At 30.1% G+C, this 20,943-nt stretch overlaps 2 protein-coding genes across 2 annotated transcripts; one reads left to right on the top strand and one right to left on the bottom strand.

Annotated features, from left to right (window-relative positions):
• The first annotated feature begins 3,595 nt into the window (after positions 1-3,595).
• LOC123297840 (dynein axonemal intermediate chain 7-like) lies at positions 3,596-14,308 on the top strand. Its single transcript, XM_044879645.1, has 12 exons — positions 3,596-3,619; positions 4,816-4,956; positions 5,675-5,861; positions 7,230-7,316; positions 7,920-8,081; positions 8,443-8,599; positions 9,062-9,280; positions 10,127-10,280; positions 10,684-10,744; positions 11,446-11,603; positions 13,741-13,839; positions 14,171-14,308. Exons 1-12 carry the CDS (start codon positions 3,596-3,598, stop codon positions 14,306-14,308), a joined length of 1,587 nt encoding a protein of 528 aa, XP_044735580.1.
• Positions 14,309-15,979: 1,671 nt separating this feature from the next.
• LOC123299068 lies at positions 15,980-16,473 on the bottom strand. Its single transcript, XM_044881224.1, has 2 exons — positions 16,435-16,473; positions 15,980-16,275 (listed from the first exon to the last, which is right to left on the bottom strand). Exons 1-2 carry the CDS (start codon positions 16,451-16,453, stop codon positions 15,992-15,994), a joined length of 303 nt encoding a protein of 100 aa, XP_044737159.1. The 5' UTR covers positions 16,454-16,473; the 3' UTR covers positions 15,980-15,991.
• Between the last annotated feature and the right edge of the window lie 4,470 nt (positions 16,474-20,943).

Genomic DNA, 20,943 nt, shown 5'->3' on the forward strand with positions numbered 1-20,943 from the left:
GACATTACAGCTGAAAAGAATGACCCAAAATTAGTGGGTTTCAAAAAAAATTCCAATAAGATCGGATCAAAATTGCCTGTGTTATTTAAAAAAATCGAATTTTTGAACTTGATGACGTCATCAAAATTCAAAATATTTAATTTTGCTCTATTACATCGAAATTTTAGCCAATTTTGACAAACCAAGTATGTATATCTACTAAATTTGGGCCATACTTTTCAAATTTGTGGTCGAAATTAACCTAGCTCTAATAGGTTAGAGCTAGGAGAGTTAGAGCAAGAGACGATTTCTGAAGCAAAATTTTGAATATAGTAAATTTTTTGTTTATCACTTCTAGCGGTAGTTTTAGTGGGATTGCAACTGTATTGAGTTGCTTTTTATCCTTGAATTCATGATCAGCGACCTCAAAAACCCTCGAGAGACATTTTTCGAGTAGAAATATTGATTTGTTTTCTCTGTTACTATTTGGAATGCTCTGAGGATGAGAAAATTACCCTAATTTCCTCATTTTTTTCTGTTATGCCAAGGTTAGCGGCTGAATGTTCCTAAAGGTCTAAGGAACACGTACACAAAAAATTTTTAAAATCGGAGCTGTTCCACCACTTTTCCACATTTGATGGTATTTTCCGGCTTATTTACTACACTAGTTGTCGATATAAAGTTTCTTCGTTTTTACGATGCTATTGGAAAATAGTTGGCTACCGTTTACTTAATCCAGATAACATTATGAACACCTATACCAAACTTTTGTTCGTAGAATCAATATTTTTAATCGTTATTTACTTGCGACTAAACTTAGTATACCTTGATATATTTCATATATACATGGTATAATAAGCAGTTATGGACTATAAATTTTACAACGTTTCTTTCTTTGAGCATTCACTAATTATAAATTTTAATTTTTAGAATATTTTATCTATTATTATAGTAAATTGAAATTTTTATAATTAGTAAAATTTATTGACACTAAATTTCACTACAACTTATATTCTAAAAAAGGAAACAGCTAAGCTTACGCAAGTCATGCGCAAGGAATTTTTGTAATTATTTTGTGGAAAATTGTTTTTTTTTCCATATTGATAATATATATTTTTATTCTTAATTTTATTATTTGTGTTAACGATGGAATGTTTTTTTTATAAAAAATGGAAATTTCAGAAAAAATAACAAATAAATTTCACCAAAATTTAATGTAGAGACACGTATATAGGGTGTTCAATAATTGATAGTAGAAAAGTACAATAGTACTTCGTTGCATTTAATTATCGTCCCGCCTGTATGTAAATGCTCTGTTATAAGATCAATTTAATGATTTTTATTAATTGATTTCTTTAATTGTCTCGGAAGGTGCGCACCAGATCGAAATTTGGTAGAAAACTTTTTCAGTCTTCTTGGTTAGCTTAATTCACTAGTGTAATTTTCTACTATAAATTATAGAACACCCTGTATACCTTTGTTACACAACATTAACAAATAATGCATATATTAAAACTATGCAATAGTTCAAAAATGTTAAACTTAATTTTTTTTAAGCCAGTCATGAATTATTGTATTGTCTCAACTGCCAAAAGACTGGTGTAGCATTTAGATCCGGCATAATCCGGAGCACCATTAACTTTTGTAAGATCCCGTTTAAAACATTTTACGATTATCATGTATAAAATTTTTACTTGTAGTTTGGCCTAATTGCATTTTAAGTGCTTGATTGTTAATTGTTAAGAGAGCCCACAAAAAACCACCCAAAAATTTCGATTTTCTGTTTTATCGAATCGACTCAAAATAAAAGTCAAATTAACAAAAGAGTTCGTTCAGTCGATTGGTGAAAATCCGAATATGTATAAAAGGGGAAATCGATTTTTGGGTCGTTTTCGCAATTCGGTCAATACTACTTATTTGTTTAAAACGGAATTAGTTTAAACAATATCCTACCGGGTTACGTACCGGCAGCCTGTACTTTTACCCATGCCCAATGACGGATTTTGTCGGATCTAATTTAAAATTTGGACATTTCTATACAAAACCCAGTCAATTAGAATGAAACTTACATTTTTAAAATTAATTAAATGCAAATAGTTTATTGAACTTGGAGTTATATAGGTTATAATTAAAACAATTTACAGGACATATTTATATTAGATTGTTTTGCTTGAGAATTTATTCTTAGAATTCGATTCTTGAAAGTTCAACGTGAAATATATAACAATGCGTGTTTAAATGCATATTCATTTTTTATACCACTGTATAAAAAATGTATGAAATATATCAAGGTATATTAAGTTTAGTCCCGGGTAAACAGTAATGTTTACGAAAAAATGTTTCAAACAAAAGTTGTTTATTAATTTATAAGGAACATTTTTATACATAAATTTTTGTTCTATATCTAACGGTTTACAAGATGGTTTCTACGAACCCAAATTATGAACGTTTATATCAAAATTTTGATATAGGCGTTCATAAAGTCACCTAATTTGTCCATGAGTCCGGTTATCTATCTGTTCGTAAACTTGATAACTCTAAAATGAAAACAGGCATCAAGCTGAAATTGTTATAGCATGCTCAGGACGTCAATTGGGTCTTGAGTCTGTAGGATTCATCTTGTAAGCCGTTAAAAATTGAGGACTTCATGGAATCGCTAAGTGCTCTCAATTTTGCCGCTCTGGGATTTTTCCTGAGTGGACAAACCTGCCCCCCCCCGTAGATCGTTCCCTGACGGTATTTCAACAATTAACTCAGTTAATTGTTTGTTTTCACTTTTGTTAATATATTCCTTGGAAGGTCAACGACCATTTTTAATATTCTGTTTATTATTTATAATCTAAAAGGTGTTTATGAAATTGGTAGATACTTCATTAAAAAATTTTTAAAAAATACATCTACCTTTCCGTTTCTATATCTCTGATACAATTTATTTCCAGCCTCCCAAAAAGAAGTTGACTAAGCAAGATCGAGCGCGAATTGAGTTTGAAAAAGCTGAAGCCCAACGAATACAGCGAGAAATTGAAAGGTAATTTTTATATCAATAATTCAAAGAGAGTGTTTTTATTTAAAGTGATTCTATTTAAATTAATTTTTGTAATAATTTTGAGAGTAGGACAAAATTTTGTCATTAAAAACGGTATATGGGTGTAAAAAAATATTTTAAGCAACTTTCACTAATAGTTTTTTTCGATATCACTAACCGTCTTTGGCACTTGGCAAAATATTAAGAATCGGTTCTATTTATCAATTTGTAGTAGGCTGAGTTTAAGATTTTGATTTCGGTTAAGAAAATGTGACCCATCATTCTGTATGATTGTACAAGATTTCATATCGATATTCCTATTTAACGAAAATATGACGGTGTCTTCATCTTAAATGCGACACGTTGTATATGTTGATGTGCATTCCTTTATTTGAGGATTACCCTTAATCTTAGGACGTTGTTCGCAGACAAAATTTTATACAAATTCAGAAACAAAAAATTGAACGAGAAATTATTGAAAATGAACAGAAAACGATAAAAGAAATAGCCGAACAAGAAATTAGGGAGCAACAATTATATGTTACATGCAACAGAATAAAAAATATTTATGAATTGGACCAACATTACCTAATGGTTGAACGAGAAGAAAAGGAGGTTTGTATTGTTTTTTTTTGCACAGTTATCAAGTGACGTTTTTGTATAAGACTGAACACTCTTAGGTGCAGGGACATTACAATCTTCACCGACAGCCAAGCACCTCTTAAATCCTTCAGTTCAGTCTATCTAACGTCAAAGGCAGCACATTACTTCCGTACGTCCTTAAATGAGCTGGCGGAACAAATGAATGTAAACCTGGTATGGGTACCGGGGCACAGGGACATTCCTGGAAAGATATCCTCAAAGAGGATAACGTACTTGCGGTACTACAAGACAGATATGGTCTGCGTACAATCCCAGGCTTTCCGAATCACTTCCAAGGGCCTCTCTTCGCAAAGTTGTTGCGGTTATACAGGACACTGGTTGTGCTGCTGGACGCCTGGGCCTGGCGTCACAGTGGTGAGTAGGAGGAGACAATGTCTCATATTTTCTGTCACTGCCCAGCTCTTGTGATGAGGAGATGGACTTACGTGAGCCAGCCTCTCTTTGACGACCTCTCTGACCTAAAGTCCGTGGACGTCAAAGCTCTCCAAATGGTTCATGGAGTAGCGGCCGGGGATGGGCCAACTTTTTTTCGGTATCACAACGGACCCTATGTTCTAAGTGTGTCCCACCCCAGGACAGCCACACTCTAATCTAACCTAACCTAAGTGACGTTTTATTATTTACTAGCTGTTACCCGCCCGCTTTGCGTGGCGTAAAGGCAACATCCCCACTTGCACCCCTCCCTCCACATTTCCTTGCGTTGGATAACAGTTTTGTAATGTACACGTCATGCTCTTTTATTTGATACCCCACTTAGGTATATTTGTAAATATTCGATATTTCCTTCTCACTTTCTCGCTACACCTTTCTACCCTCCGAAGGTTAAAAAAATTTCTAAATGTAATTTAAAACATTCTGACCAAGTTTTGAACTATTAAAAGCCATAATTGAAAAATATGAATTTTTTATTCATGAACACCCCCGCAACCCCCCCTTGTGGGTGGAATTTCGTAAAATCCGTTCTTAGCTGACCTCTACTTGGCAAAAGGAATATTCCTGCCAAATTTCAAGTCTCTAGGTCTTATAGTTCCAGAGATATCGTAATGAGTGACTATCTATCTATCTATCTATCTATATCTATAGAAAGTCTCCTATATATTTATAGAAGATTAATTAAATAGATAACAAAGAAGCTTTAATTTTTTTAGTGGACTCAGTATTTAAAATGTGATGGTTTGCCAAATCCAACAGATATCAAGGAAATGAATACATATATGTATTTGTGGAATGAAAGTTTAGCTGAAAGTACAATAGAAGATGTTACAAATCGATCACAAATTGTTTTATCAGTAAGTTTAAATTTCAAATATTTTTGGAACTCTAGTGTCAACTGGGCGTATTTGACAGTCAGTTCAGAACGGAGGATGTTATTTCTCACTATGAAAATTTTCATAACATGGGAATTCTATAACAAGGGGCATATTAATTTGTTTTTTTTGTAAAAAGTACACTAACTAATTTGTCACTAAAAAAAGAATCGTCGAAATCAGTGGGCGTGATATTGAGATATTCGTCCACTCGTCCATAGTTAATGCAAATTTAATGGGAAGCACCAACCTTCAAATTGAATAAGAATAATCAAAATCAGTTCATTCAGTCGAAAGTTCTGAGGTAACAAACATTAAAGAAATATAGTCGAATTAGTACCTTCTCCACTCTTGTTTCAAGTCGGTTAAAAATAAGTAATAAAATCCGATATTTTACGAGGTTGGTAGGGCCCTTTGTACATGGATTATCCTCGAGCTGACTGAGACTGACATTGATGGTCAAAAGGAAAATGTAGAGTCCTTTGAATGACCTTCCAATCCAAAAACTTAAACTGTTCGATTTCATGAAAGTAATTTTTAATTTTCTTTATATAGATAATTCATGAACTACAATCGTTTATTGATTGCCCACTGGACACGCCTAAGAAACAAGTCAAAGATTGGAAAATGGTTCATATTTTATATTTTTATATTTTGATTAGTATTCCATGTTTATTTACGTTTCAAAATTCATTTGTAGATTCGAAACGATTTCCAAGATATGCTTGCCTATCATTTTGATATGGCATGTTATTATTTTCTTCGAAATATGGAAACAAATATGGACTTGGTGGATATGAAAATATTAGCATATACAAAACGTACCGATAATTTTATATTATGTATGTGGGCGCCTAGAAAATTACCTGATCCGTTATTGAATCCTCGTAAGATAAAAAAGTAATTGGTTTAATTAAATTTTTGATATAAGCGCCAAGACAAGTTTAGACTTGCGGTTGAAATTATTTGTACCTTATTTTCAACTTTGATGATGAATTTTTTTATTACTTCATGAATGTAAACGAAAAATAAGAATAAAATTTTACGATATGCCTTTTGGTGTTCAAAATATCGAAAGCCAAATAATTAAATAAATTTTTTCAATTTTCGATATTTTGAAAATACTCCAGATATGGAAAAGGAAAAATTTTATTCTTACTTTTGGTCTTATATTGTCCAGTTATAACATAATTCACTAGAAAAATTGAACATATATATTTTTTTAATTTGTGTCCCCACTACCGTGCTCATACATACAAGGTTTTAACTTTAATTTAAATATTTTTTGGAGAAATTTATGAAAACATTTTATCCATATTTAGATAATCGAGCAAACCCTCCCCTTACCTTAAAATTTTCAGAATTGAATTAAACTTAGCCCGACTTCATACAAAAAAAAATCAAGCGTTTTATCCAAAAAGGTTCCTACTTATTTTGCAACGGATTATTTTACTCCTGATAATAATAACTAAATAACTAATAATTATCTAATATTTTTAGCGAGCGTTTGACTATTAACTTTACAGAGGTAAAAACTTCAATATATTTTCCTGCTAGTGTTGATTGTGAAAATATGGTTGTGCGAATTTTATGGCTAAACTATGATCATTTATCGCATCGATGTCGAACATATAACCCTCCACGTTGCCCAAAACAATTGATCTTAGGTAGCTGACCAATTTATCATTTAAACTATTGAATCTATTCATACGATATATGCCCAGAAGAGAAAGTGGTTCGTGTTTTCTTGATATTTTAGTCTAGATAAAGACTAGGAAAAATTTGGACCTCATATTCTTTGTTTATTTTACTTGATTATAACTTGAGGCCTGAGGGCTGTAAAATCAAGGCTTGCTATTCGATTTGGTCGAAGCTGAACAAAAACTAGTAAATCGAAGCATGGCTCATTAGATTTGTTTTAGGTTCAATTCTATCGTCAAGCTTGCCATTTTCTCCTTTGGATTTAACGTATTCTATGGATAGACCCATTCTATTAGCTTCATCAATAACATGAAAATTATTTTCACGTTATCGTATGAATAGTAAATAGATATTTTTAATTACGCGGTTTGTTTTTAATTTTCTGTATAAAATTTGAGATCTCAATGAATACATGTCAATTGAATGGAAGAAAAAAGTTGATATACGAGAATCAAGAAAAGATATTGAAGCACGTGAAAGAGAAAATATTGAAGAAAATATAATAAAATCATTAGAAAATATTGATGATGAAACAATTACTAAAATTATATCAGAAACTTTAATGGATGATTTGCTGGAAGATACTCTACAAATAAATGTTAAAAAAACTTCAGTTAATCAAGAAATTGTTGAAGCTGAAGGTAAGTAATTTTTTTCTGTATTAACAACACAAGGTAGATTTCTGAGTCTGCTTTGACTTCACTCTGTTAATTTAAATCGATTTTTTACAATATAATCAATCAGTTACTCGCTGTGCTCGGAAGGGGGTTCCTTCTTGACCCCGCAAAGTAGTCTCTGGTCTTGGCTCCGCACCATAAAAAAATTACATGAACTTAAAAATAAAGTCATAATTTAGTACTCCTTATGGTTGGAGTTCTAATTTAACTACTGCGGCTACATACCCTTATGTTTTGGTAGTGCGCATAGGTTAATCTCTTGAAGCAGTACTGCGCTTGGCTGGGCCCTAAAGATTATAATTGCGCATCAGTGAGTTTCAATGTATTTAATTCACCTTAAAATTTATATAGCAGATATATTAAGTTCATAATTAAGTATGGGCTTTTTCCTTCTTTTTACTAGGCCGTAATAAAATTTTACATTACTATAATAATGATTCAAATATTCAAAGAGTTTGAAAACGTTTGCCGATATTTTACTTTTGAATACTGAATTCAACTTTAAAATTCAGTAAGCACAAATTCAAAACGAATTAATTTATATCATACATAATTAAATTTTTTTAGATAAACTATTAAATGAAATACGAAAAGAACTGAAAAAGTCAGTTCCACAAAATGAAATAAATTTAAGGAAGCATACAATTTTGGGTGGTGTAATTAATTTTAATTTATATTATCAACCACCACAACCAAAAATGTTGTTAAACAAAACTGTTGTCACCGCAAGTAAGTTATTCTGTCTTTTTAATACTCGATTTTCCTTTTTGATGCTAGGCACGTAGCATGTGTCTGTCATCGAAAGTAAGTAACAATTTTAGTAAAATTAGATTTTAATTAAAAAAAAAAAAATATTAATCCGATGTAAAATTTGATTAACTACAAAATATTTACAAAAAACCAAAAGGGGTGCTTCTTCACTCCTATCTTTAATTTTCATCCTCTCATTCAATTGCACTCCGCGGTTTTTTATTCTTTAATAATCTATTAAACGATTCCTGCAATAAAAAACTATGAACGAAGCAGTTCCTTATTGCCCTGTCTTTTACGACATAATCAATAGCTTAGATTTAGAAAGTAATATTTTCAGTTCAATTGCCAAAAGAGTTAATACCGAGTCCATTCTTTTTGGAGTACATTCCACCCCCACCACCTGAAGCTGGAGTTCGAAGACTACCGGAAGAAATTGAAGCCGATTTGAAAAAACAAGAGTTTGAATTTGATAAGCTTGTTTTATTTACTATCGAGTAAGTAATTAATTACCAATTTCTATTAATCAGTACTTCTGCCTACGAATGTTTATGATGATACGATTGAGTGTTCATTCGCTTATACAGTAGCCCATTCGAATTTTAATTAAGGGCCTGCATATTCGATATTAAGGACATACGATAACATTATCCGCTGACAAACTCTAAGGCATTGCCGTGTCGAATGTATTAAGGTAGTATGAGCGCCAAGGCAAGTTTAGACTTGTAGTTGAAATTATTTGTACATTATTTTCAACTTTGATGATGAATTTTCTGATAACTAAATGAATGTAGACGAAATCAAAATTGAGTTAGACTTAGACCAAATTCATATTTAATAAAATCAGACCTTTTATGCAAAATTGCCCTGATGCTCGTACATCCTTAAACGTAAGCAAAACGATAATTTTTTGTTATTTCAATTTTCAAACATAATAATTGACGTTTAGAAATATTTAGCCTTCCAGACACTGCGTTATGGTTTGAACCACCGTTAGTATGTAAATGGGATGATACAGCAAATATTTGGTCAACCAAACATATTCACGATGTTAAGTATAATGAGGATAAATTTACGATTCAATTTCGAACTGGTTGTTTTGGTTTATTTGGGATTGCAGTTAACAGATATGCAAATGTCCCATATCAAACATGGGAATTGAGACCGGAACCTAAAGGGTAAGTTAAGAGTAAAGAGCATAAATAAATTATTTCTCTAGCCTGTTTTTAGTCAGGGGTACCTGCAGAATCGCCCAAAAGTCGACTATTGTATATAATATACATTGAATTTGTTCATTCTTTCTTTAGTTTCTTTTTGGGGCGATTAACGCTTGGACTAAGGATCTTTCATTGGAGAGAAACCACTTGACTATTCCGAGGACCACAGAAGTTTTATTCTGTGCTCTTCTAAGTCTTATTAACATTGAATAATTCTTCCAAATTCAAATATTTATTTTCCTTAATTTATTCCTTTTAAAATCTATAATTATACTAGCGGCCCCGACGGACGTTGTCCCGTAAAAACGTAACTCCAATTCATGAATACCTATACTACGTTTAGCCTGTCCACTAAACCCATCCCGCTAAACCCCAATTTAACTCCTATTTATTGGAGTGGCCTGACCTTCGACCTTTGGCCTGACCTTTGATAGTAGAGCTCGCTGCGCTCGCATATGGCTCTAATAAATGCCTATTGACAATACCTGAATACTATTAAAAATACATAGTACACATAGTATACATAATGTGGTATGATTTATATGCGCTCCCACCATTTAATGAAATTTCATTTTTTTTTGGTACGGAGCCCTCAAAAACAGTTGTACTGGACCAAATTGTAAATCTAAACCATTCTCGAATCTCCACGAACACACACAAAAAATTTCATCAAAATCGGTCCAGCCGTCTAGGAGGAGTTCAATTACATACACACACACACAAGAAATATATATATTAAGATAGAACATATAGAAATTTATGAAAATAAGCTGACTTCTTAATTTGTTAATAATACATTATATCCAGAACAGGTGTAATATTTGGAATTACTGCTGCGGTCATAATATGTGAGTTTCTAATTAAAGAAAGTCATGTAACATTAACACTTTTACAAAATGGGGCTACAAATGCGTTACAAGAATTTGTTGGTATTCAATTCAAACTAAATGAACTAATAAACGTATGTTAAACAAATGTTTAAGGGTGTGCGAGCTCCAGGGCAATTTTGGATAAAAGACCTGATTTTTTTTTATGAAGTTGAACTAAATCTAAATCAATTCTGAAAATTTTAGAGTTGCCCGGTTATTTAAATAAATAAATGACTTCAAAAGTAGGCTTATTTAACATTGGTCTTATGGGAAAACGATAGATGGATGGTATGTTTTCATAGATTTCTCAAACTAATCGGTGGAAAAGAAAATTTTTTTAATTAAAGTTATTATTTTTCGTCTACATTCATGAAGTTATAACAAAATTCGTCATCAAAGTTGGAAATAAGAAATACTTGCCTTGGCGCTCGTACTACCTCAATTGTACAAAAAACTGGGATTATAATACATCTTAATTTATTATTTAATTTGTAGATTTTACAAAATGGTGGGGTTGATGTGTTTCCTTCCTTTGATGTATTTAATTATACAGAAGGTATTGTGTTTAATTTGTTTAATTACCTACACAGATCTTCATATTATAAGAAAAGAACCCGCTACCTTATAGTGCAATGACTCGGAATTAAGTCTTCAGTCATTATGATTATTTCGATGATAAAATGTATTGATATCTGCATTCCATTCTCTATTACATGAAAGAAAAATAGTGCTACTAACTCTTTGTCAGATCAAAGAAGATAAGGACTACTTTCATTTCGATTCGAAAATAATTAATATGAAAATGACATAATCAAAAATATAATCATTATATAATCGCTTTCTATAATGGTATGCTTCTAGCATTATATAAACGCTTTATATAAGGATAGGGGAAGGTGGTCTAAAATGACCCCTCTAAGAAAAAATGTAATTTATAGCCAAACTATTCGACATATGTACAACGTCGAAATATTTTCGAGTTCTTTATTCAAAAGTTACAATATTGGTATGTAAATTTCTTTTGATCTGTTCAAATTTTTTGAACTATAAACTATTCAATATTTCTCAAAAGGAATCGTTTTGACTGACCTTGTAAGGATAGTGGGTAAAATGATCCCATAGCATTTTTTATCTAACAGTTCACATAAAATATTCGGCTACAGAACAAACTACCCTGTCATCTGAACTATTAATAATTTCTCAAAAATAAAGTTAAAATAATTCGATTTAAAAAAATGATAAACACTATTTTTAAAGGAACCTGTGAAAAATTATGGCCAATGGAAAAGCATTTGTATGAAAATATGGCGTACGTATCGAGTATATACAATTTTACTTGGTCACGATGGAATAATTTAGCTGGTAAACGATCAATTGTTATGCAAATGAGGGAATACCAAGACAAAAGAAAACAAGTTAGTGTAGTTATTGTTTTATTTTTATGTATTACACTCATAGTGTGAATGAATTCAATTCATTAAATTAACTTCTTCAAATTTTTGGTAATTCAAATTTTGGGATTTTTTACCTCATTATGCTAAATATAGAGTTATAATTGTTAACTTTTTTATTGAATAAATATAATTATTTTGCGTCATAATGTGTTACTCACACACTTTGTATATATCTTACATACTTTGTGTGTAAGAGTGGACATCTTTCGTTACTTACATGACGTAGAAAAGAAACGATTGCGTAATCAACACTATGTATACATGGTATTTCAACAATTAACTCAGTTAATTGTTTGTATTAATTTGTTTTATTAATATATTCCTTGAAAGGTCAACGACTATTTTTATATTCTGTTAATTTATAACCTACAAGTTTATTTAAATAGTTAAATAAGTAAACTTTTCGTTTTTGAGTTATCGTGTTAACAGACGGGCAGGCGGTCAGACAAATATCTATAATATAAAAATGAATCGCTGAATGTGTTGCTAAGCGCAAATCTCAAGAGCAGCTGAACCGATTTCTCTATCTTTCGAGTAGCAATTTGAGTCATGGTTATCTCTTTTAGAAAAAAAGTAAATATCTGCAATATGTCAACCAGTAAATATAACAGTGATTATAGTCAAATGTTTTGTAGTACAATAGTACAGTGTGTGTACCTTTAGGGGGTATACGTGTTATAAAAATCTCATATATGGTATATTTGTTTTAAGGGTGATTTCGTACAACTGACATTAATAATAATACAATATTATTTCGATAATCAGATAACCAAACAAAATATTAAGTCTTATTTTCGTAAAGTAGTGAGCATTTATAACTATGAAAATGGTTCTTCAATAGGGTTCCACTATTTTTGAAAAAGTACGTCAAGAAACAGATAATTTTTTTTGATTTTTTGTATTTTTTCAAGGGGTATCCCTTCAAAAAATTCCAAAAATCGAAAAAAGTTTTGTGTTTCGGAATTTGATGAAACACAGTTTATAAGGTATAATTGACCCAAAAAATTCAAAAATCGGGTTCATTTAACGATTTTGAGGCTAATTTTTGAGATATCGACAAAAATCGATCCAAAAACTCGTTTTTTTCAAACTTCTACTAGCTCAATCGTTAAATGAACCCGATTTTTGAATTTTTTGGGTCAAAATACCCTTATAAATTGTGTTTTATCGAATTCTGAAAGAGAAAAATTTTTTCAATATTTTCGATTTTTTTCAAGGGGTACCCCTTCAAAAAATTCCAAAAAATCGAAAAAAATTTTGTGTTTCGGAATTTGATGAAACACAGTTTATAAGGTATAATTGGCCCAAAAAATTCAAAAATCGGGTTCATTCAACGATTGGGCGGCTAATTTTTGAGATATCGACAAAAATTGATCCAAAAACTCGTTTTTTTCAAACTTCTACTAGCTCAATCGTTAAATGAACCCGATTTTTGAATTTTTTGGGTCAAAATACCCTTATAAATTGAGTTTTATCGAATTCTGAAACAGAAAAAATTTTTCAATATTTTCGATTTTTTTCAAGGGGTACCTTCAAAAAATTCCAAAAAATCGAAAAAAATTTTGTGTTTCGGAATTTGATGAAACACAGTTTATAAGGTATAATTGGCCCAAAAAATTAAAAAATCGGGTTCATTCAGCGATTGGGCGGCTAATTTTTGAGATATCGACAAAAATTGATCCAAAAACTCGTTTTTTTCAAACTTCTACTAGCTCAATCGTTAAATGAACCCGATTTTTGAATTTTTTGGGTCAAAATACCCTTATAAACTGAGTTTTATCGAATTCCGAAACAGAAAAATTTTTTCGATTTTTTCGATTTTTAATATAGTACTGTATGTGTGTGTTAATTGTTAACACCACAATAGTATACAAACCACGAGAGCAAGTTTTCAAGAATGTCTCACCAAAGGGTGAAAAACATCCCTAGATGGAGTTTTGCTCCCTAGATGTGTAATATATATTATTTACCTCTGCTCTACTTCGCAGAATTTTAGATCTCACAACATAAGTAGCCTGTACTTGAAAAGTGTTCATAATTAGATTATTATTCTAATAAATTGTTCGCTAAAGTTAATTTACATTTTCTGTTTTTACAGTTATCTTACTCAACTCTACTCGTAACACCTTATGAAGCATCATTAATTGATAGCACAGAGGTCAGCCAATCATTTAATTCAACAAAAACTCATAAAAAGGTAGGTAATCATCTGAGGGTCCATTCATTAATTACGTAAGCATGATTTTGACGATTTTTTAACCAACCCCTCCCCCCACGTAAGCATGGCAAAGATGCACCCCTTCCCCTTCTTACATGAAATTCAATCTCGTGCGTATGCGATTTCTATATCTGTTTTGTATTCTATTCTACACAATTGTGTAGTCGGGGTATAAGTTGGTCTTACTAATCGCTTCTAGTTCATGATATTCTACTCATACATGAAAGATATGTAACGAATGTGTAAATTGCTTGTGTAAGCATATTTTGATTCTTAATTAACTGTTTGATGTTTTAATCAATTTTTTCAGTTTTGTGCAGATTTATTTCATTTGGTTGAAGGTGTAGGATCAATTAATGCTCGAAAAAAACTTGAAAATATTAATTTAAGAACTGTTAAAACTGTTGCTGATATTTTGATTGCAACTCGAATATTAAGTCTAGCATAAATAAAATATTATTGAAAAACCTTACGACTGTGTTTTTTTATTAACTAAATGTTGTCCGCAATTAAGTACCTCTAAACACAAATTGTAAATCCTTAAGGTTTGTAGGGCAGAAATTATTTCCCTTATACAATCTAAATTTTATCTTTTGTCTTCTGCTCTTTATAAGGATTATTAAGATATATAGTGTGTCCCCGGATAGAGGTAACTATACTTGTATGTAGGCGTGTTTAAAATTTCTAAACAAGGTAGCCAAAAAATTGAAATCACTATTTTTCTATTTGGTAAACTACCCTTCCTTTTGATAAGTTGACAAAATGTTATTCAGAAAAGTTGCTCGCAATTAACAATTATGACTCTATACAAAATATCAAGAAGATCCGTGTACTTTAATTTTAATTTTATTTTTTATTTGAACAAAAGTTGTAATTACAAAAAAAAGTAACAAAGAAAATAATAATAAATCAATTAACATGTACTATTCGAGAATGCATTTTTTTGTGGACTAGGTTAGAAAATTGAAAAGAAAATTTATTTTCTCGGATAGCATTCACTAAGAATAGAATTGTCAAAGTTGGAAAAATCTTCTTGAAATTCAGTCATGAATTTGAATCTTGAGTCATAATTGTTAAGTTCTAGCAACTTTTCGTAATAACATTTTGTCAACATAAAAAGGATGGGTAGTTTACCAAAAAACTAGTGATACCAAATTTTTGGCTACCCTGTACATTATTTAGAAGCCTACATACTTTTCAGAATAAACAAAATTTTTAGTAAAGAATGACTTTCTTAAAATGCAAAATAAGGAAATTTACAAGTATAGTTATTAGTTACCTCTATCAGGGGACCCACTGTAAATTAATGAGTACAAGCACACATTGTCAATGTATTTTTTAATACCTACATGCGATTCCCCATCCTTATAACCTGTCCTACCTAGAGACTGACTGACTATTTTTTTCACCATTCAGAGTTGATACATATGATCCATAAAATTTAAAATCAGAATATTAATTTCGCTAAAGTTTTCTCGTAAGCTTTGAGCGAGGCCCTGTACCAGGTGTGTTTGATAAGGGTTACTTTTTCCATTTTTCATGACAGAATCAAAAATATAAAGATTGAAGCTAAGGAAAAAATATTTCACACAAAAATTTCATATTACTTACCACTGAAAATGAATAAACTAAAAAAAAATTATTTTAACATGAAACCGCTGACTAGTAAAAACCTGATATCGGGCGTGTATTTCTCCCTCCAATCGACGAAACATTTGTAAGGAACTTATTTTTTAATGATTATAGATGAAAAATGTCTGACAAAATTGTGGATTTCCCTATAGGTAGGTATCTACTGAAATTTCACAATCTTTATAATTCCAATGGCGTAACGAGGAGAGAACAGGTGATCAGTGACTCTCTTGAGATACAAAAAAAATTTATTTTTACCACCCTGTATCAAAAGCTGGATAAGCCAATGATATATCATATAAAAAATTCAATCAAGTATATGTAAGGTGTTAACTCCTATTTAATTTTTTTAAATAATTTACACAAATTTCAAATCATTAATTATCTTTTATTTACATATTTATTACTTACAATAATTATATTTAAAGAAAATTATTTTTGACATAAAATAATTCAATTTGAATATTTTATAAAAAACAGCTTTACTGCACCAACTGCCTTAAAGGTGATTACCTTCACAAAGAGGGCAACAATTGCATCGTGTAAACGCTGGCACATAAGTGCCATTACAATTATCTTTCGTTACATGGCATCCGAATCTATATAGTAAAGTACATGGAATATGAGGACATCGGGGTATTATGGGACGAATAATATTTTTATCAGATTTGTCTTTTGTAATATTTAGTGTAACAAAATCTTCGGATTCAATTCCATTGAAAAACATTACAATAACGATTATAAAAATATATAAGAACTTTGGTGTAATCATCTTGATTAAATCTAAAAAAGCAATTAATCAATTAATGTATTAATGACTAAATATTACTCAAACTAATGTTAATCAGTTGGTGTGAATAAATATTACTCAAACTAATTGGTGTGAACGTTAAGTGTTTTACCTCAATTTTTCTTGGATAATTTAATTTTTTTAAATCTTACCTTTAAGATTGTTTTTCATTCAGTGAAACTATTATAAAATAAGAGAAGATTTACAAAATTTTGCTTTATATACATACTTACCGTTACAAATTTGTGAGAGCACGTACTATCTGGCTTTGAGTAAACAAAAATCAATGAGCACATTTTTTATTAAATTATCTAAAAAATTTTCAACGTTGATGTGAATAGCAAAAAATTTCTTTTTTCTCTGCTCTGAATTTTTAATATTTTCTATTTTTTCGATATTCATAGCTTACTAAGCAATGAGAGAAATTTGTACACCGCGACCGGATTATTATTGTCTGATATATGGAATTTAAGAAAGCTTAGGCAAAAATAGAGAAACTTTTATAAAGGGCGATTTTGCAAAAATTTTAGACCCAAATTTTCCAAAGAAATAATGTAAAAAATATGGCTTATTCCTAGCATAATTCTGTATTTATTTATACAAAAAGGGCTTTTTAAAAATTGCATAAAAGGGGTTGCTATCAAAATATACATGCCAAAAAGAACAATTTCCCAAACTTATCTCCAATCCTGCGTGACTTCGACCAAGATTTTATTCATTTAAGCGATAACCTATAACTATATTTTGGATGCGATCGCAGCTTTGTACTGCTCTATTTAATTTTTTTAAATAACAGTTCTTTTTGTAAAATGATAAGTCACTTAGGACACTGGCTTTAATTCAGACCTTTCTTTCATATCAATATTATCGTAATATTTGAGGGAAAGTTACCTTTAACCATTACCAAACTGAAAATTATTTATTCAGAATATTCAGATGCTATGATATTCCAGTCGTCGAACAAAATATAGTGCTTATTGGAAAACTGAACATAAGTGAGACTATCGGCTATTACTAAATTATCTCCCTAACGTAAAAATTTTAAAACACTTAGTGCTTACGTTGCCTTTATTGCCTTTGAGTATTTGAATACTCAAAACAGGCAGCGTAAGCACTTAACGTTGTTTTTTCTGCATATTAACACCTGATTAAACATATAGATATCTAATATCAATATTTATATCTTTTTTAACCTCCACAACTAACAATTTCAAGCTGTCGGTGTTTTTAAAAGCGTTACACTTGATTAAATATACTAATTGCTTCCGGTCAATATTCATACGTCGCGTCGTTATTATTGACATTCAAATTTGTGAATCGTAATCTAAGTGAAGTAAGTTGTTTTGATATAAACGCATTTTTATAAAAATTAGCAAAATTATAAGGACCTCCTCACATGGTAACAAATTTTGGTTGGAAAGTAGTTTTCTTTCTTATTATGGGTTATATCCAGTTGCGAACGCAAAAAAACGCTTTTTTGGGAAGACCATTTATTTTACATAAATATAAAAAATGTATACATATAAGATATTAAAAATTTCATATGGTACTGCTCCTGTAGCGGTACTGTATGTCCTGGAGGTCCTCCAAAAAAGGGTGTCCAGCGGTGAGCACCATATCTCTGGTTTTGATTATTAAAAATGGAAAACTCCAAAAAATTTCGCAAAAACGATTATTATCTTACATCACAAATGCAAAAACAGAAATAATTTTAAATTTAAATGAATAAATGATTTTAAAATAATTACACTCGACAAATAAATAATGCATTATTTTTTAATTACTACTTTATGTATTATCTTTAATTACATGTTTTTATACCATGTATATATGAAATATGCATAGTATATTAAGTTTCGTCCCAAGTTTGTAACGCTTAAAAATAATGATACTAGGAAAAAAATTTTGGTATAGGTGTTCATAGAATCACCTAATTAATCCATTTCCGGTTGTCCGTCCGTCCGTCCGTCCGTCCGTCCGTCCGTCTGTGGACACGATAACTCAAAAAAGAAAAAAAATATCGAGCTGAAATTTTTACAGCGTACTCAGGACGTAAAAAGTGAGGTCAAGTTCGTAAATGAGCATCATGGGTCAATTGGGTCTTGGGTCCGTAGAACCCATCTTGTAAACCGTTAGAGATAGAACAAAAGTTTAAATGTAAAAAATGTTCCTTATAAAAAAATAAAAAACTTTTGTTTGAAACATTTTTTTGTAAACATCACTGTTTACCCACGAGGGCGTTAATTAGGTGCACATTTTATAGTATGTATTAATATAATTAACTCAGTGTTTGTTTTCACTTGTTTTTTTTTATTATAAAATCATCAACATCAAGTAAAATGGTTGCAAGTAAAAAACAAAAAACCTTTTATAACATGTATATGAAATATACCAAGTTTAGTCCCAAGTTTGTAACGCTTAAAAATATTAACATTGGTCAATTGGGTCTTAGGTCCGTAGGACTCATCTTGTAAACCGTTAGAAATAGAATTTATAAAATTTATAAAATCAAATTCAAACTGTGATTATATTTCTTTGTATCATAATAATTTTAATAACAGTAATTGAAAATTGAGTTTTTTTCTTTTATATTGTTTTTGATTACTTTGATCTTAGTGTAGGTACGTAATCTGGAGAAAGTCATCCCTTTTAATGAAGTGCACAAATAATTGGTTTTCTTTCTAATTGTATCAAGAAAAAAAAATTGAATGAAGGAAAAGTTTTTAACGAACTGTGTATTTAAAATAAGAAAAATACTTTGGAATATGAATAAATAAAAATACATAAATAATACATTAATATCGATTTAGAAAATATTTCTAACGATTTGGGATTTTCCTTGACCTAAGAGAGTCCGGTTCCTAAAATGGCCCATAGTAATATCAAGTTGAGATTCGTGGTTGAAATTATTTGTTCTTTATTTTCAACTTTGATCATGAAAATACGAAATTTTTCGTTATTTGTCTTGGTTATCGAAATATCGAAAGCTAAATAATTAAACAAAATTTTCAATTTTCGATATTTTAAAAATTACTCCACATATCGAAAAATTTTAATGATAATCATTATGTTAATCATTTACAGTGGAAAAAAAAGCATTAATCATGTGAAATCTGTAAAAAAAACTTTTCGTATAAGAGATTAACTACAACATAAATGTAGTAAAAAAACCGAGGAAAAACCTGATATTTGTAATAGAACATTTTATAATAGAAGCCAAAAATTCTTAATAAATAGGGTCTATGAATAGTTATTACTACACTGTATCCGAATGACTTAATGTGTTTCGGTTTAGAAGCATGTGTTTTCGGTTTATACTTAATCGGTTTTCTCACTCAAATCTCGGATAAGTATAAACTTTAATTTTTTTTTTAATGAATTTATTAATATGATTTTTTGCAAATCAATTAAATTAATTTGAATACGCATTTATTTTGGAATAAGTTAAATTTATTTATTCATTAGGTTAATATAATTTTCTCACTGATATTCCTTGTGTAATTTGTATGTATATATATCGGGTCATATGGCGAAGTGGTGAGCGAGTCCGACTCGTAGTACTAAGATCGTGGGTTCGAAACCCACTAGGTAAAAAATTTTTTTTTCACCTACGTTATTAATTTCAGTTTGTGTAACAATCCCACAGGTGTTTTAGTCACTCAAAGTTTTTCATTAGGTTTGTACAGCTGTATCACCGATAATGTCTCTTGATATTGTTTCATCATATAAGAGGTGTCGCAGCTCAGTGTTAAGCGGGTGCGACTCGTAGATCGAAGGTCTATGGTTCAAAGCTCGAGCAAATAAAAATTTTAAATTTTTTCTCTACATTTCATGTTCTGATTTATTCAAATTAATTTCATTAATTTAAATGCGTGTTAAATTTCCGCGCTTTTTTCGGGTGTGGTCAATCAAAATTATTCATTAGGTCAGTAGTGTTTCATCGTTCATAGTGGACAGTTGGTTACATTTGTGCTTTGTGTTTCACCTTCATTTGACTTCCAAACGTCAAATTTCATTTTCGAATTTGTTTCTGAGTAAGTTTTTGTTTTAATTTGCATTTTTCTAATTCTTTTTTTGTACATTGTAAAATTCTATATTACATTTAATTTGTTTCACATTTTGTCCAAATACTTTTTTACACAAAACTTTTAATATTAATTAAAAAAAATTATGTTTAAATCATTTGTCTATTTTTTCCAATTGAAATCACATTCTAGAATTAGTTGTTTTATTATTAGTGATTGACTACAAGTATTTTTATTTGATTTCAAAATTTTTCGAGCTTGCGTTTATTCCCAAGAGATTCAATCTCATTTATACAAAATTTATTTATAATAAATATAACAAAATGAATATGTACTATGGTTCGATAAAATTTTTTGACGTTAGTGTTATTTTAGATGTAGAGTTTACTAATAAACACACAGTTTTAATATTAAAAATTATAATTTTTATTTAAAGACGTTCATTCATCAACCTGTTTTGCTATGTGCGTTTATATGGAAACAGTATTTAAATTTGAAATAATTTTGAAATTTTATTAAAATTTTTAATAATTACTAATTGATAAAAGTTTCAAGTATAGTTATCGATATAATTTTTGAGAAATATCGATTTATATTTTCCATTTAAACCTATGTTAAAGATTTATTTTTGTCACT

Source organism: Chrysoperla carnea, chromosome 4 (assembly GCF_905475395.1).
Source record: "Chrysoperla carnea chromosome 4, inChrCarn1.1, whole genome shotgun sequence".
Classification (NCBI taxonomy): Eukaryota; Metazoa; Arthropoda; class Insecta; order Neuroptera; family Chrysopidae; genus Chrysoperla; species Chrysoperla carnea.

Coding starts and splice junctions, on each gene's coding strand:
- LOC123297840 (XM_044879645.1), top strand. CDS start 3,596: ATGGTTGAACGAGAAGAAAAGGAG. Junction 7,317..7,919: donor AGAAATTGTTGAAGCTGAAG/GTAAGTAATTTT, acceptor AAATTTTTTTAG/ATAAACTATTAAATGAAATA. Junction 8,082..8,442: donor CAAAACTGTTGTCACCGCAA/GTAAGTTATTCT, acceptor TAATATTTTCAG/TTCAATTGCCAAAAGAGTTA.